Below are 18,863 nucleotides of genomic sequence, written 5' to 3' on the forward strand. Positions count from 1 at the left end.
TAATAATATCCTTCATTCACTTTTCGCCGACTGTACTGTTTCTGCAAATGGTATCAAAATTTCAACAGCTAATGGACACTATGCACACAAAAGTTTCATAGAAACTGAATTCTCTCATGGGACAGACGCAAAGAAAACCTGGCTGAAATGTCAGGGTTACGAGTATGAAGAAAACCCCGGCACTATTCCAGCAGCAATATCAGATATAAGAAAAAGAACAGTGCGACAATCCGCACGCATAACATTATATGGAAAGTTGGCGGTTGATTTCTTTTCATGTGAGAAACATTTGGTTAGTGGAGTTACGTTACGCATTTCAATGAGAAGATCCCAAGATGACTTTGCCATCATCAGCGAAGACGCAGCGAAACACTACAAGGTTAAAATAGATGAGGCTAATTTATTTGTCAGGAAGATGACGGTGTCAGATAATGTTGTAGGTGCAATTGAGAAGACATTATTGAAAACTCCGGCAATTTACCGATACAATGAAGTAATTACCAAAACAGTCTTGGCTACAACAGGCCAACAAAGCTGGAAACATGAGGATATTTTCACTAAAGAGCCAATCAGAAGAGTCATTGTTGCATTATGCGTTGGTACAGCATTCATCGGTACCAACACCGCTAATCCATTCCATTATCAAAAATTTGGTTTAAGAGAGATAACCATTTATCGAAATGGTTTTGCAACGGCTGGAACTCCAATGTCAACAACTGACAACAAGAGGTTGTACTACAATTCAATGAGTGCATTAGCTTATGTAGAAAATGGCCATGGAATACCTCTGAGTGAGTTCGCAAACCATTATATAATGGTATTTGATCTGACCAGCACTCAAGAGGCAACTCATGACTTTATTCATCCAGAGCTCACAAATTCATCATTGTCTGTCGAACTCAAGTTCGATGCAGCGTTAGCTCATAACGTTGAAATATTTTTTCTTGGGGAAAAAGCATCTACGATCTACATTGACTCTGCAAGAAACGCATCTAAAAACGCTCTTCCCATGATCACATACTAATGGACGAAGATCAAATTCATCTTCAAGTGAAAAAGTGTAAACACCTCAAATTCAAATTCAGAGGGGTTTATGCCGCTGATAATTATCCTCTGAACTTGCAAACCAACACATTTATTATTGTTAATGCATCACGATCCAACTCTATTGGAACCCACTGGGTAGTGCTAGCTAAACGATATGCATACCCAATAATATATTTTGCGGATCCATTGGCTCTACCCTTGACTACCTACAAGGATATTTTCAACCGTTTACAACAGTGTAAAGACTTGGAGATAATGATGGATATCATGGAACATAGAAGAGACATTCAGTCTCCATTGCAATCCTCAGACTCCCAGCTTTGTGGTTTATTTTGCATATATATTGTTCATTATTTTTATAGTGAGAAATTTGCATTTATACCTGATGTAAATGAATTAGAGTTGCTAGCTTTTGTAAAACATATGAAGTAAAAGTTAATTTAATTTTCAAACAACACTATTTTTTGAATATCAATTTTTACAAAACTGAAAGGTTATGAAAGAGTTTGAGGTTTCTCGCACAAAACTCCCGTGACCACTAAGCAGAATATCCATTATCTGATAAAGAGTTGAGGAGTGTTCACCTAGCATAAGCTGGCAAAATCGTTTCATAGTTACATCAGGGACTGTAGAAGAACGTTTGTTGGTCGTAAAAGTACTAATAGATTTTGCTGTTGCCTCACTCAAGGGTGCTGGAAGTTGTTTCTGGTTCTTGGTAACTGCAGAAGAAGTTGATTTTGAAAGGTATTCAACAGCAACATGTAGTCGTGAAATTATTGCACCACGTTTAACAAAGTCTTTTTGCGTAGGCTGAATAAGTAATTTGAAACAGTTAACGAGACACGGTATCACCGCAGGTACATAAAGAGAATCGAATATATTATCATCCTGAGAACCAAATTCATACATAACATGATAATGATTGGAGCCAAATGTGCAACCTTCGATAACTGTTGCAGATGAATGATAACCATATGCATAATTTTCAATTGTTGTGTTTTCAAGTTTTGGTTCCGTCTCACAAATATTGTATTTGAAACGTTTTTGAAATTTCTTGAAATATTCAGGACTGTTCTCATACATTGCCTCAACCATAACGAACAAAAAAGAAAAAGCTAATGAACTAACTATGAAAGCATAAACAATGACAGGAAGCAAAAGGTATAATAGAAATTATTCCAATTCCTCGTTGACTGTTACAGATGTTTTTGGTATCTTCTTCTGGCGCTGAGTTGGCGTTTTGCCAGCCCGTTTTGCTGGACGCTTCGAGTCATCAGTTGAATCCGGTTTTAGAAGAGAGTCGATCAACCCAACTGGTTGATCAAGCATTTGTTCTAGTTTTTCTATGTTCTGACATAGCAACCGAAACTCTCGCGCCGAAAGTGTAATTTTTTGATTGAAATCCCAATCGACCTGTTCACTATCACGTTTGAACAATTTCAAGGATAAATAGGTGCCAGTGGTATGATAAGTCTTAACAGCAGCCCTAACAAGCCGTTTTTGATTGAGTGAGAGATCCAAATGAAAGTCGCTGTACTCAGCATCCTTAGACAAAACATTACCCATAATGATGCATATATTGAGACAAACTGTATCAAAGTAATCTGAAATGATAAATGACTAATACATTACTGTTTGTCGGAATGTAAACAATTTCAAACCCCACGCCAACATGTCTAGACAAGATAACAGCTGAACAAACAAATCCCCCCTCCCTACGCGTGTAAACAAATTTATACTCCTTTATATTAGCTATGACATTTATACGAAATATGAAATTCAAAAGATCGGAAAAAATATACCCTGCTGAATCAAGACCCATTCAATGTCACAATTGTCCAAGGCAATTTAAAAATTTCCATTCACTAATGCAACATCGCCGGGCCAAGCATTATAAAGGCCATAGCAGAAAACAGTTTTACAAGTCCCGACCTTTAAATCTAAAAACTGACAAGTTTTCATTAGCAATGGATAAATTAGCTCGCCTCCTCGAGTCTATTTATATTTCTAGAGAGCAACCCAATTCAACTTAGGTCATTATGACATAATTCTATTTATAGACATGACGGCATAATGATGAAATGATTAAGTCAAATAAACAAATGAGTCTGCAACAATTTTTTCAATCTTTCCGCCATTGTTCTTTCTTGTTGTTCAATATAAGTTTTGTGAAAATTCTTTAGTTCTTTGACACATTATTACATTACTGCAAGTCTTTTGTTGCTTAACTTTCTTCTTGAATTTGCTTTCATCCTGCTTTTCCTTTCCATTCCATAACATATAAAAGCAAGTTTTCATTTCTCTTGTTACTAGAATTGGTTCTAGACTCGGTGCTGTTCTAGGTCTTTATAAAATTTTCCTTACAAAGAAAACTGTGTGCTTTGTTTCCGTTTAAATCCGCAAAATCAGAACAAAAACATCTCAATTGTTTATCCATCACCTGCAATATGGCTGCTGAATATTTAGAAATTGCAAAAACAAGTGAGCGAGGCACTCGAACCCTTGTGCGAATGTGTCACAACTTCAAAAATATTGTCCTTGTAAAGGAAAGCTTTGATGATAAGACAGAATTATGGCACACAAAAAACAGCTTTATTGTTCCAGTCAATTACATTGAACCAATACTTGAATACACAAAACAAAACGATTTATTTCATCTTACAAAAACGCCAGAAAAATCACCAAGACAAGAAGAGTCTCCATATGCTCATCGATATTATGGATGTATTACTCCCATTCAAACAAAAAAGCAGGATGTGAAAAAGTTGGCAAAGCGAACAAGAAAACTTTTTGCAGACTACGATCATGACTGCATTGAAATTTGGGAGAATCAATTGGGGCAGCTAGAAGAAGTTGAGCAAATATCTGGTTTTTGGAATTTTGATCAGTCGCCAAGTGAAGAAAGAAAAACCCCGGAAAGCCTCCCGTTGCTTGCCAACAATTTTTCTGATGATGTCAGCATCGATGAAACACCTCCATTGAGCCAATGTTATGCCCCCGTCAAGAAAGTCATCAAGTTATCTCGACTCTAAAATACAACAAAACTCTTTAAACTCATTGTACATATTGTATTTGTTGCTTTTCACAATGTTAAAGCATGATAATTTTGTTAACATCTCGAAACCAGTTCTTAATTAAACTTTAACTAAAGATTCATCTTAGCACTAGACAAATATTGTGAGACAGAATTAAGCGATGCTGAAAATTTCAGACATTGGACAAACAAGTGTGCGAAACAATGTTTTAAACAAATAAGCGAAAGTGGACTGGGTTGAAATAAACCCAGCTAAAGCTTGGATTGTAGTGAAATCACAGTAAACAATCAATAAACACTTTTTTATCAGATAGTCGTACACCGTACCAAAATTAGGGTAAACAAATAAGAAGTAAAAATGTGAACTCAATATCACCCGTTTTAAACAAACAAAAAGTAGAAAAACCGTTGAGCATACAAATCTATGTGTTTTTTACACAACAGTCTGCGCGGTGTGTCCCCCTCTACTGCTGTTTGCGGAGCAGTAGCTTTCTGTTGCAAAAGTAAACAAAAAAGACGCGCACTCTGATTGGATGAAACAAGTTTAAATTACAGCTTGCCCGACAATAAAATTCTTACATTTGCTTTTTGCCTTAGCCTGAAATTCACTTGATTGAAAAACTTCAACTCTTTCATTTCCTTATCATAATTTTATAAGTCTTTTTTTGCGTTCCTATTCTTTCTGCCTTTCTCCTGTTCATAATGAACGCTGAAACGTGTACAATTTGTCAGAAAAAACTCGTAGATAAGCGCAGCCTCAGACGACATATGCAAACAGTTCATAAACAATACGTCCAAACCAACCGATTCGTGTGCGATGAATGTGCGTTTGCTCACGAAAAAGTCATAGAACTCGAAACGCATATGATACAACAACACAACACAAAACATCCCCGCTATTGTCTCTACTGCAACAAGTTCTATGTAGACAACCTCAAGTACATGGAGCATATGAACAAAAACCATGGACTTCCAGTATGGAACGCTGATCTGGAAAACAACCCAAGTTCTGGAATTCTTCCGTCCGAGCAAGCTTTCGGTGGTGTTTTGAAAACCTACGACATACCAGTGGGGGAACAGGAAATAGATCTGCTCAGTTTTCTGCGGAGCAAACAGGACGAGATTGAAAATGTTGTTCAACTGAACACGCAAAATAGTGCACAAAAACTTCAATTCAGTGCATTGGTGCAATTAACAAAACCAACAAGTGATGAAACCGTTGATAGTCAACCCGATCGAATTCAGATATATATCAATTCAAAAATGCAGCGCGTTGACTTCACCGGATTGATTAAATCATGCTTTGCTGGAATGATTGAGCAAATGCTCCTCTCACTGAACAACTTCGCATCTCATGGGAGCGGGTGGACGGTAGATAGAATCGAGAATGTCGAACTACGATTTGTCAAGTCAAAAACAATTAGTGCCTCTTCCTATCTAGCTCTCCCAACTGAGTTGGCTAGAAGTCAATACTTGCTCAACATTCGCAACAGACAAGATGAAAAATGTTTCCTATACTGCTATACAGCACAATATCACAACAAAATTGGACCAAAATTGATACCGGACAATGCCTCCTGGAGACAAAAAACAAATCCAATAATGTATGGTCCAGAAAATCCCAGAGCAAAGCAACCAGTTTGTGAATTCTTGATGCCAATGGCCTTTCACCAATTGAAAAAATTTGAACAGCTTAACCAGGTACGCGTTAATGTATTTCGGCACTCAAACAAAAAATTGATTCCTTTCCGCATATCAAACAATCAAAATTTCGAATTCAACCTGGACTTACTCTTGCTAAGTGATGGTTCAATGCATCATTATGTGCTGATCACAAATATCAAAGGACTAATTCACCAGTACATTCAGAAAAAACAGCGTCTAGACAACCATTTGTGTCGAAACTGTTTTCATATTAGCACTTCAATCGAACGACATGAGAGACATGAAGAAATATGCCACCAAAACACACGAGCAATTATTAAAATGCCAAAAGCAGGACAGCAAATATTTGAATTTAAAAATAATCAAGCACGTTGGTTTGCACCTATAGTCGAATTTTTTGATCTGGAGTCTATAATTGAACCCGTTATTGGCAGCAGCAGCAGCAACACACAAAGCTCGAGCAATACTAGAGGGCTAGAAGAACACAAGCCATGCAGCTATGCTTTGCTTTTTGTGGCCTTGAATGAAACGAAACCATTCTTTTTCGATCTGAAGTGTGGGCCGAATGTCATGATTGAATTTGTCAAGTAGCTGGAGCAAATTGCCAAGAGCATTTATGATGTTAAACAACAATACAAAAATTTTTCCGGTGAACCATCAATACCAAAAAGAGAAGCTACTCTGTGTTGGATTTGCGAAAACGAATTGAATACAAGTCCACAAGATCCCACAGTACTAGATCACTGTCACTTCACAGGAAAATTCTTGGGGTGGGCCCACTCGCAGTGTAATTTAAAACGTAGAAACCTAAACTTTACTCCACTGTTTGCCCACAATTTGACAAACTATGACCTTCATCACGTAGTACTTGCACTACAGAGCCTGAATGAGAAAAACACAATTTCTGTGGTACCAAGCACAAGTGAGAAATTCATCTCTTTGCAAATTGGAGTGCATATAAAAGCAACACAGAACAAAAAAGGGCGTTTGGACAAACCAGTATGAATACATAAGACTACTGGACTCCTTCAAGTTCATGAATGCTTCTCTTGACAAACTGGTACAGAACCTGCCCCCGGATCAGTTCAGCTTGCTTGAACAACATTTTCAAGAGTGGCCCACATCGTCGGTAAACCTGTTGAAACAAAAAGGCTCGTTTCCTTATTGCTACGTTGACAGTTTTGAAAAACTTCAAGAGACACAGCTTCCCCCTCGTGACAAATGGACCAACAGTTTACAGCAATATGAAGTCACAGTGAGTGAAGATGAGTACAAGCGAGCGCTCCAGGTATTCAATTTATTTTCATGTCAAAATATTGGTGAATACTACAACTTGTACTTGAAAACTGATGTGTTCCTACTCGCCGCAGTTGTTCTTTGCTTTCGACAAGTTTGCTATGACACCTACGGACTGGATTGCTGTCAGTATTACACTGCATCAAATTTGTCGGGCGACGCAATGCTCAAAATTTGCAATCCCCATTTACATCTTCTAACTGAGAGGGAACACCTTGATATGGTTGAGAACCTTATAAGAGGAGGCGTGAGCTCGGTGTACAGTAAACGTCTTTGTCGCGCAAATAACAAATTTCTTCCTGATTACAAGCCAAAAAACATTTCTTCGTTCATCATTATGATAGACGCTAACAATCTATACGGAGGAATCATGGAAAAATTCCCACTGCCACTATGTGATTTTGAACTGTTCGACAAGAGTGAGTGGACCGACGATAATGCTCAGGAAATTCTTCATCGAATTTTAAATACACCAGATGATGACCCAGTAGGATACATAGTTGAAGTAGACCTAAGCTATCCCGACAGCCTACATGATCTACACTCTGACTTTCCTTTGGCACCCACAAAAGAAGCTATTGATGAATGCTGGCTCAGTGAATACCAAAGCGACTTGTTGGCCGATATGCAAATTAAAAAACCCCCGCAGGTAAAAAAGCTCATCCAGACGCTTTTCGATAAACAAAATTATACACTGCACTACCAAACCTTGAAACTCTATGTTGAACTAGGATTGGTAGTAACCAAGCTTCATCGGGTGTTATCATTCAAACAAGAAAAGTGGCTAGCGCCGTACGTGAAACTAAATACCGACAAAAGAAAGCAGGCAAAGAATAAGTTTGAGGAAGATTTCTACAAATTAATGGTAAACTCATCATTCGGAAAAACTTGCGAGGGCAAACGAAACAGAATGAAAGTGAAATTGACGCGCACTGAAGAAGAAACACTCAAATGGACAGACAAGCCCGAGTACCAGTCATCAAAAATTATCAGTGAAGATCTGGTCACTGTATGCCTTCAACAATCAGAAATACTGTGGGACAAACCAACCTTCGTCGGTGCTTGTATACTGGATTTGGCTAAGAAATTCATGTTTGAGTTTCACTACAAAGTTATGAAGAAGAACTTTGATTGCAATTTGCTTTATTCAGACACAGACTCCTTCGTATATGAAGTGCGCTCAAGAGATTTCTTTGCAGAAATACAGAAGAAAAAACAGGTTGCAGTTCAATTTGATTTTTCAAACTTCCCTCCTGAGCACCCGCTATACAGCAGGGACAATGCACGAGTCACTCTTAAATTCAAAGACGAGATGGGAAGCCGGCCAATTGCTGAGTTTTGTGGACTCAAGCCAAAGCTGTATTCAATCAAGCTCGCTGATGGCAAGTCTTTTTCACTAGCCCCCCCCCCTTTCACTCTACAAACACAAGTATTCAAAACAACAGGCATATGCAAAACATTCTAGCAAACCAACTTTTTTTGGGGAATGAAAAAACGGGATAAATTTGAAATAAACCAAGTTTTTTTTTCAGGTTGCACCAAACAGTCAGCAAAAGGGGTCACAAAAGATGCACGGCGCAGCATGACCCATGAATTATACAAGCAAACTCTTTTGGGCGGCGAGGTTGTGCGTCTTCTCAACACCCGAATAGCCTCTAGCAACCACAGGCTTCACACGATAGTTGTCAACAAGAAATCATTGTCGGGCTATGATGATAAAAGATTCATATTAAGTGACCAAGTATCAACGTTGCCCTATAGACACAACTCATTGAGAGAGGACATGTTTTACAAAACAATACTAGATGAGCCGGATTGGGGTTCACTTGATGCAAGCGAAAACGAGCAGGAAAGCACGCAGCAGGCGCGGGATAGCTCGCAGCAGGCGCAGGATAGCTCGCAGCAGGCGCGGGATAGCTCGCAGCAGGCGCAGGATAGCTCGCAGCAGGCGCAGGATAGCTCGCAGCAGGCGCAGGATAGCACGCAGCAGGCGCAGGGTAGCACGCAGCAGGCGCAGGGTAGCTCGCAGCAGGTGCAGGATAGCACGCAGCAGGCGCAGGGTAGCACGCAGCAGGCGCAGGGTAGCACGCAGCATGCACAGCAAAGGCGCAAACAGAACCAGCAGCAGAAAAATAAGCAGCCAAAGCAACAACCAACAACAACCATTCCACAAACAAGCACCATTCACAACTCAAGTTTCAACTCCCCAGACCCAGGTTTTTATCAACGTGATTATAGTGAAGATGAATTAGAAGAAAACTTGGTAGATTTTGACAAAATGTCAGAGTTATCGGACAGTGGGTCTTCTACAGACCCAGCTTGCGATGGTTTTATTTTGGACCAAGCAATTGAATCGGATAACGCAAGTATTTCAAGTGAGAATCAAGTCACTTTGCCAGCACTGAAAAGCAAAAAGAGAAAGCAGAACGCAAAAAAAGGAGCGGCGAAAAAACCAAGAGCTCGCATTATAGATTATTCATCAACTGATGAAGATTGAACTCAGTGATTTGTGTATGCATGTTCACAGACTAACTAAGTTTTTTACCATTAAAAAGCCCGCGAACAGAACTATACAAAAGTAAGCACCAATTGATATCAAATTTTTAGAGTTTTTGTTGAAGTGCTGGCTGAACGTTCGGTCCCTCTTGTATTCCACAAATTGTTATTAAAACCTGTAGCTAGTAACAACTCCCGCAGTAAAAAGTTCCTCTCAAGAATCCAGTAGCAGTTATTTCAAGTCTCAATCAAAAATCCTCCACCCCAAAACAAAACTCCCTCAACGTGCGCCGCGAACCACTAGCTTGATTGCTAGAAGCTGCTTGATCTCCACTTCAATATATTGCAAAGCCGATCTCAAAAGTTCGCGACCAGAACTTCTACGGCGAGCTCAACCTCCAGAGTTCACAGTCTTTCATTGGAATTTTGGATTTTTGATTTTGACTCGAAACAAACTGCCAACAGATTACCCAATAGGTACTTTGGTCTTTTCTCAGCTCATTTCAGAAGTTTACATAGAGATTAGTTTCAATTAAATAGAAAGGTTACAATTCAGTACAAACAAGACACATCGAAAATAAAAGATTTGTACATTGTTTAATGAAACGTATAAACCAAAAAAAAAGTTCGCGGGCTTGGCTTAATTGTTTATTTACTTTGTAATTTTTGTCGTTAAACTTTTTTGAGAAACCAGAAAAAGTTGTGTATGTGGTTTACTGATCATTTCAACAATGTTTGAGTCAAATAAACTGACTGATTCCGTTGTAATTTCTATTCAAAAGTTGGTTTAAAAATACACAGGACCAGATTTTTTTTTCAAAAACCCTTTTATTTTATCCGGTTCATTGGTATGATAAGTTAAAAAGCAGAAAAAAACCGGATAGAGCAGATAGTTCCTTCCCGTAATCAGGTCCTGTAAAAAAAATTCTTACTTAGTTGTTGCGAAGGTAGATGAGAAGCTCTCCGTTATTGAATTGAACGACAACCCTGCCCTCTACCTGGAACTTTTCGGGAACTTCACACTTCCCACAATGACATAGGTTGAGATCAATAAAACCTTTGTTCAGGCACTCTTTGATTGGTCGGAGAACAAACTCTAAATAGGTTGTGAAATTTTTTTTTGTTACAGTCTTTTTAGACAAGTTTCTTTTTTCTATGATTTGTATAAAAGTATTTTTTCGTTCTATGTCTACAGGTCGTACGTTATCATTCAAAGCAAATTTCTGCAAAACACCTTATTGGAATGGATAATCTTATTGCTTTATTGCTTACTTTTTTTGTTCTCAGTTGTTGGCATTACTTCTGTTATGTTTCTTCAATTAACGTCCAGCTGAAACAATACTTTTCTCGAAATAATTCAATAAAATAAACATAGAAAAAATTGCTCTCGATTGACTAGTAGGAGATCTAATCAATTGCAGCCTGCTTGAGTCAGGGCGCGGGAGACTTAAAAAGCACTGACTTTTAGTATTAAATTCAGTTCAGCTGCTTGAAATTGTGATTGAGAGAGAATTTTAGATCACCCAAAACGCAAAAAGTCAAGGGCGTAAAAGTCACTCGAAAAGTCAAAAACGGGCAAGCAAACATTTTGCATAAAAAGACACACGAATACAATAATTGCTTCTCTTCGAGAGCAATTTAACAGATCTATTCTATTTTTGCCCCCCCTCCAGCTTAGCGGCTTTTTAACCCCCCCCCCCTCATGCGCAGGTGTATTTTTATGGAAATCCAAATGTTAGTTAGGTTTATTTTCCTAAAATTTATCTCAACGGATACAAAATCAACAAAATCAAAAGACCTCCATACCAATTTAAAAGCCCTCCATACTAACCAAAATTTTGTGACTTCAATTATAAACTCCATAATGGTTATCAATTGTTGTTCTTAAACCAATCAAATTAATCAATGTTTATAACTTGCAAATTACTTACAAGTTGTCATCCAAGTTGAAGATATCACCAGCCGACACAATTATCAGAATTTTACTTTTGGAAGGGACTGCCGAACTAACGGATGACACGAAAACCCTGTTGGCATCAAGGTCTGATTGCACAAGTGTAGTTTTAAATTGACGAACTTTATTCTTTTCTCACTTTAACTAGCTTTCGATAAAATATTATTTGAATCAGTTCTATTTTTGTCAAACAATCTTTCAACAAGCAAGTTTTTAAATTGGGACAGAATCTAAAAATCTAATTAAAAATTTGTATGCATTAAATTTTTTTAATATATTTAATACGCAAGTTCGTCAATTTAATACACATCCAACTCTGATGAACAGTAGAACTGATCGGTAATATGATTATCGAATGAAAAAGCAAGCAAGAGTTCAAGAAATTTGATTTTTGTACTGAGCAAGTAATCAACAAAACGAGAGATGTAGAAATGATCTTTTCGAATTTGCACCAGAGGTTGACTAGACGAAGTTTTTTTAAGACTGAATGTTCTTGTTTTTTTAGCCAAAAGTGTTTATAAGCTGGTTTCCCTGGTTCCCCCCAAACCTTTTATTAGGTTCCCATAATCTTGATTTTTTGATCTGTTGGCAAATTTTTCTAAGATCTTGCCGCAAAAACCTAGTGGGGGGACAAAAAACCGAAAATTTGGAACATTTTTGGCTAAAAATTGGGTTAGGTTTTGTTAAAATCGGATAAATGCACGCTTAAAATTTACAGCGGCGAACAATAGCGCTTCTAAGTGACTGAATTTACGTAGTAAAACAAGGTCTAGCTAAAGCGAATTTGTCTAGCGCTGCACAATATGGCGGGAAATTAGCAAAGTTTGCAAATCAATATGAACTAATTCAAATAGCCGAAAGAAATTAAGACGAATGAAATAATAAAATAGCACCATAAAATCTTCAAAAAAATCTGACTAAAACCTCAAAAATAGGGGGGACATTTTACTGCATTTTAAAAAATTTCAAAATGTCCCACCCCGTTGTAGATGGCCACCTCAAAATGTCCCACCCCGTTGTAGATTGCCACGCTGCAGTAATTGTCCGTCCCCCCCCCCCGTTGAGGTTCTAGTCAGAATTTTATACTACTGACTCGCCAAAACGTCGTCTGGGGGGTGTCATTCCGGTTCGTTAAATACACGGACCCGGAAGAAGTTAATGACCCGGAATTTCGATTAAAAAATCTGGTATTTCGCAACTATGACCCGGTCTTTCAAGTCATAAACCTGACGTTTCGAATCATAAATAGAATTTAAAATAAATGTTTTATAAAATAAATGTAAAAAATTGCTCTTGAACGAAATTCATAGCAATTATTGTAAGCGTGTGTGTCTTTTTTATGCAAAATTTTTGCTTGACAGTTTTGACTTTTCGAGTGACTTTTACGCCCTTGACTTTTTGCGTTTCGCGTGATCTAAAATTCTCTCTCAATCACAATTTCAAGAACTCAATTGGCGGCAATTTAATACTAAAAGTCAAATGAAAATTGCGCCGAAACTGGTGCCATTTTTACTTTAAATCTTAATAGTGGTATATATGTTAACCTCTAAAGTTGTTATTTGAAGCCCACTATTGAACTTCTTAGTCCCATTTAGGCTCCCACTCCCTCCCTCCCTCCCTCCCTCCGTCCTCCCACCCCCCCCCCCCCGCGACTGAAGCAGGCTGCAGTTGATTAGAGCTCCCACTAGTCGTTCGAGAGCAATTCTTCCGACGTTTAGTCGGTAATGTTTACTTAAGTAATTTATTCCAAATAATTCATCATCTGCCTCAGAAAACTGCATTGAAGTTACTGTTCTCGCTTTGCACAGGTTGTCCCGAATGACGTCACTACTTTCACTATTCGCCCTGCTGTTCACGCTGGATTCCGTTTCACCTTCAGGACTGGGACTGAACGGTAACAACCACCCTCAAAGAGCTCAAAAGTACTCGGAGTTGAAAAGACGCAGTACATCAGGAGCTGTGATTGTTGACGAAATGGACAGCACTTACAATAAGTTCGAGAGACCTGATAATTCCAAGCCTGTTCATATCGACGTCTTCATTCATTTCGGTGAGATTTTTATCATTCAAGGTGTATTTATTCTGGGGGGGGGGGGTAGGGAAGAAAATTTAAAAAAAAGTGGTTTTAACTAGTATATTAATGTATTAGTTCATGGTCTTGCATCAAGGTCCTTGTTCACAATAACTTAATGATCGGATTTTTTAGATCAAAATTACGCCTGGGCAACGACTATGAAGAGCCAGATGGCTCATTCGTTGTCCCTGCCGATTATTTGGTTGACATATTTTTATTGTGCTCATCATAAAATGCGGTTGTTTTAACAATCGGTTAAATAAACTTTACTTTACTAAACTTGGTCACATCAAACGAGACCTCAAACAAACCTAACTTGAAAGCGTCCTATGTAATATTTGTTTGCGTGAATCAGTAAAACAATCTATCGGCAATTAAAATTGGACCAAACCCACGTAAGGTCAAACTTTGTCATTCTAGGCATGGGCGCCTCTATGATCCCTTTCTAATCATCACTTCAGGCGCCCTCATTTTTTACTAATTATTGTACTTTAGATTTAGTCACAGCTCCATTTGATTTTGGTTTTTAAAAAGATGATCAATAAACTTGACAATCGAGAGGGTAAACTTAAACAATGAGAATTCTGAGGCATACTTAACTGAAACAAATTAACACCAGTACTGGTGTTAACTTTTTCTATAATTAATTTATAAAAATTTATTTGATCTCATTAAAAATCTTCTTTTGAAAGTTTATACTGGACGGATAGACGGTGCCAAAATGCGTTTTTTGAATGATTGTCATCTGCAATATTAGCATCTGCGAGTACAAATACCAAAATTGTCGAGCAAATTTACCTGTTTTTTTTTAATACAGAACCTAGAATACAGAACAAAAATACAATTCAGAACCTAGACTGTCTTGGTAATTTCACGTCTCGCTTTGCGTTTAATGATAAGTTTCCGAATTTTACTGGAAAACAGCCTGACATATCTGTTCTCGAATTTCTGCAATTTGAGATTAATTAGATTCAGCAAAAACTTTATTGATTATCTGTCGAAGCAGCTTAATAGAAATATAAAGTTATTATAAAAAATAAGAAGTATTTTTTTCTTGTTAGGTTTGGTTTTACGACCCAATATGCTAGCAACCTCCTATACATGGCTGAATCTGCTTCGAAAATCTGAGCTTGTCGAATTCAAAAACTATTTTGCAGAAACAATCAGTAGTTTTTCTGTCTTTCTTTTAGTGCAGCATGTGATGAATCCAGATCTCGAACTAGTTTAAGTTTATATTTGCTCAAAACTGCCGATGTTCTGTTTCCCCGCTTATATCAATAAAAAAATCTACCACCAGATAAAATCAAACTTAACTCACGTAAGATCGAACTTTAGGAAGGGCACCTTTTGATCCCTTTCTAAAAAATATCACTTTGGGCGCCCCCACTGTCACTAATTAAGGTACTTTAGATCAATACAACTGTGTTTGATTTAAAAAAAATGTCAGTTGAGAGAATAACTTCAAAAAAAGACAGTTATGAAGCATACTTAACTGAAAAAGAGTGTCATTTCATTTCATTAAAATTTTTTTTCTTACTAGGTGGACAAACATCCCCAAAAAACGTTTTTTAAAATGATTTTTTTCTGCATCACTGGCATATATAAATATCAATACCAAAATTTTAAACAAATTTACGTGTTTTTATACTGGTTTCAACTTTTTTTATCTTAATACAATAAAAATGTAGGTTTTATTTGGCAATCAATTTAATCATTTTGTTTTGTCCAGATGCAAAAGTTTAATCATTGTCAACAATGTTTACGTCAGCTTTTACACCGCCACCGCTACTTTCCTGATAAGCACGTTTAAATCGGTGCCTCTCAAAAAAATATTTCTTTCTTTTAGTCTTCGTAGAACTTTTTAGATATGTGCTTTTACTTGGAATGAATCATTGAACGATAAACTAAATTCTACTTGTGGATTTGGTAAGAGTGTGTGTCTGTAATTGATTGTTTGTTTGTCTGTGTTTGTATGTGTGTATCTATGTGTGTAAGTGTGTGTCTATATGCATGTTGGTATGTGTTTGCTTTGTGTGTGTCTATGTGTATGTATTTGTGTGTGTGTTTGTATGTGTTATCGTGTGCGTGTATGTGTGTGAATGTGTGTATTTTTATGTGTTTGCGTGTGTGTGTTTGTGTGTGTGCTTGTAGGTGTTATCGTGTATGTGTGTGTGCGCGTGTGTGTGTGTGTTTTTATGTGCTACGTGCTATCGTGTGCGTATGTGTGTGTTTTTGTAAGTGTTGGCGTGTGTGTATGTGTGTGTGTTTTTATGTGTTTGTGTGTGTATGTGTGTGTGTGCTTGTATGTGTTATCGTGTGTGTAAGTGTGTTTGTTTGTATGTGTGTGTGTGTGTTGGTATGTGTTAGCGTGTGTGTGTGTGTGTGTGTGTGTGTGTGTGTGTGTTTGTGTGCAACAGCGTTATCAATTTGTATTTAGTTATTTTATGATTTAGCAATTGATGTCTCTGACTCTCTCAGGGAGCTTATATCATTACAGCCCAAATCAGACCTGAAGTGCATGAATTTTTTGGAAATAGGTTTCATTCAAAAACTATTCTATATTGGCACTTTCAGATCTGCCTCTGCGGTTAAATGATAAATTTCCGAATTTTAGTGGAAAACAGCCAGACATATCTGTCCCCCTTTTTCTGGATTTTAAATTAAATTAGTCTCATTAATAGTTAGAATTATATGCCATCATTTAATTTCATGATCGAAGCTTTTTTAAACGCACATCAGAATTTTAGAAGTTTTATTGATATGTCTCGAAGCATTGGAATATAGTTATGAAAATAGTTTGGAAAAACAAGTCTTTCTTCTTGTTAGATTTACAGTTACTCCAACGACCTCATTTACATGTTTGAATCGGCTTTAAATATCTTATCCTGTCGAAGTCAAAAAGTTGTCTTGGAGAAACAATCAGTAATTTTTCCTTTTTTCTTGCCTTTCCCTTTCTTACCAACACCTAAACTTGAATATGTCATTGATATTTTTAGTAGCTCAGTTAAGCGATGCAATTTTTTGTTGTACTTAGTGCAACATGTTTTTTGAAATTGATAACAAGACCTAACCCACGTTTATGACCATGTTAAGTTATTCTACTTATTTTGACAAATTGGGCGCGTGCGTTTTAATAGCGTGTGCGCGAGGTTAGAACTTAAAGTCATTTCTGTTTTTCTTTTCGCTGATTTCTGTGGTCCATACTTAGCGTAGCTGCGACCTGTTGATATAATCTTTATTCAATTGATGTACTAAAACACCAGGGCTGTAGAGATCACATAATTCTCGGATCTATTCTGTTTCGGCCCCCCAGCTTAGTGAGCATAAATCTCTTATCACCCCCAGACGCACGTGCTATTTTCTTACATAGTAACGTGCTATATAACAACATATAATTTGTAACTGGGGCTTATAAAAACACTGGGGGGGGGGGAACAGAATAGATCCTAATTCTCAATATAACATGACCAGGTTAAAAATGGAAGACTAAAAATTGGAACCCCCAGTACCTTATTTCGCAGTAGTATAGCACGTGCGTTTGGGGGTGCAAATATGCAAACATAAAATGCACTCTCTAAGCTAATAGTATCCACTCATTATGGTAGATGGGGGTAACAAACGGAAAAAAGATGGAAAATAATTGGAGGCAAAAAAATTCATCTTTTTATGGCTAGAGAAACTTAAACTGAACATTGCTATTATAAAACAACTCAAAATAATTATGAATTGTTGTGATAAATATTGCTCCATTTCCATTCAAAGGTTTCCGGAGTTCACAACAACGAAATATTTGTGCAACTACACAAATTTTTACCCATCACATATTAAAATACGAACACTCGATCGATATTTTACCCAGACAAACTTATCTAGTGGGGGCGTTCCCTATTTCCAATTTTCCTCTTTTTCCCCAATTAAATTCTGAACCAGCCATCCTACAATTCTGATTATTGTCAAATAACTTCCATCTCGAAAAACCTAATTTGATCACAACGGTTGGGAGGTTAAGCGTGTCGTATTGTGACAAGGCAATAAACCAATTTGGAAGTATTTAGATCATGCTTTCTTTTGTTCACTTGCGTTCGTGTCGAGTTCTTGAGAGCTATTGAAAGTTTCAAGAGAACAGCAATTTGTTATCCGAATATAAACGGAACATCTCAACAAGGAAGTAAGAAAAGAGAAAAATAATGAATTGTGAACAAACAAAAAACATAGCAGGACAATTCTTGAAAAAATTGAAACATTTTCATTGACTAAACCAAAAAACTAGACCCAAAAGCTACCATGAATGTATTGAGAAAACTATATAGAAAAAAATCGGAAAAATTATTGAAGAAAAAAACATTAAAAATCAATGTCAGAATGCCGCATGAGAACAAAAAATCACTAGCGAGAAAGCAAATTTTTATTCAAACAACGTTTCCCTCGCCTTACTCAAAAAGTAGATCAAAAAATTTTTACGTGGCAAAACCACTTGCTCTATCGTTCCACTTCATGTTTCGGCGGTCGGCGTGACCAGATGTGTGAGCAGATCTTTGAAAAAAAAACATAAACGAAGACTCCGGAATCAACTCAAATTAACATCTAGCTTAAACTCTAGCCAACCACTAACTGTTAAAATTTTTAACTTCATTATGACACTCAAATTGATACAACAAACGGTTGAAACAAATTATCAGGGAAAAGCAAATCATAAACATTTTTTGGGAAGTTTGTTGAGAGTGCATATTCATGAAAATTTTGTTTGAAAAACATTCTGTATAATAGATGGTCAGGGTTTTTTTAACCGTGTCAACAATTGACGGGATAATTTAACCAACGATACACTTCGAAACAGGAGAAAAACCGAGCAGAAAGAAAAAGAGTTAAAGGGCAAATTCTAAAAACATGCTAAATTTGTTTTAAAAGTTTAATGTCTCAATAATTGTTTTTAACATGACCAAAGAAACAGCTACCAGTGAGCACCCAGACAACAGCCAAATGCACTGGAAAACACTCAAAACCTGAAGAATGATGAAAAATATACAAAAAACAGCAAAATTGATTAATTTATTATTTGAAAATATGCGCATTTGAAAATATGCGCATTATTATTTGAAAATATTTGAAAATATTATTTGAACACCATAACTTTAATGGTTCCCACCAAAAAAACCCCTACAAAACACTAATTTCACAATTAATGGTAAAAAAAATCCGAAACGCAGAAAAGAAATTGAAGCATTGGGAACAAACAGAAAAATTAATCAAAATAGTGCCTAACTTTAGCCTATTTTCTTTAACTAAAACGAAATGAA

At 37.0% G+C, this 18,863-nt stretch overlaps 1 protein-coding gene across 1 annotated transcript in view; it reads left to right on the plus strand.

The window, feature by feature from the left end:
* The window catches only part of LOC142337295 (gamma-aminobutyric acid receptor subunit rho-2-like), a 112,389-nt gene that overhangs the window by 49,137 nt on the left and 44,389 nt on the right, over window positions 1–18,863 (plus strand). The window contains exon 2 of the mRNA XM_075386482.1: window positions 13,301–13,542. Within this exon, the coding sequence (XP_075242597.1) occupies window positions 13,301–13,542 (242 nt within the window). The remainder of the gene's footprint in view (window positions 1–13,300; window positions 13,543–18,863) is intronic.

Source organism: Convolutriloba macropyga, chromosome 3 (genome assembly GCF_964194025.1).
Source record: "Convolutriloba macropyga chromosome 3, txConMacr16.3, whole genome shotgun sequence".
Lineage (NCBI taxonomy): Eukaryota > Metazoa > Xenacoelomorpha > Acoela > Convolutidae > Convolutriloba > Convolutriloba macropyga.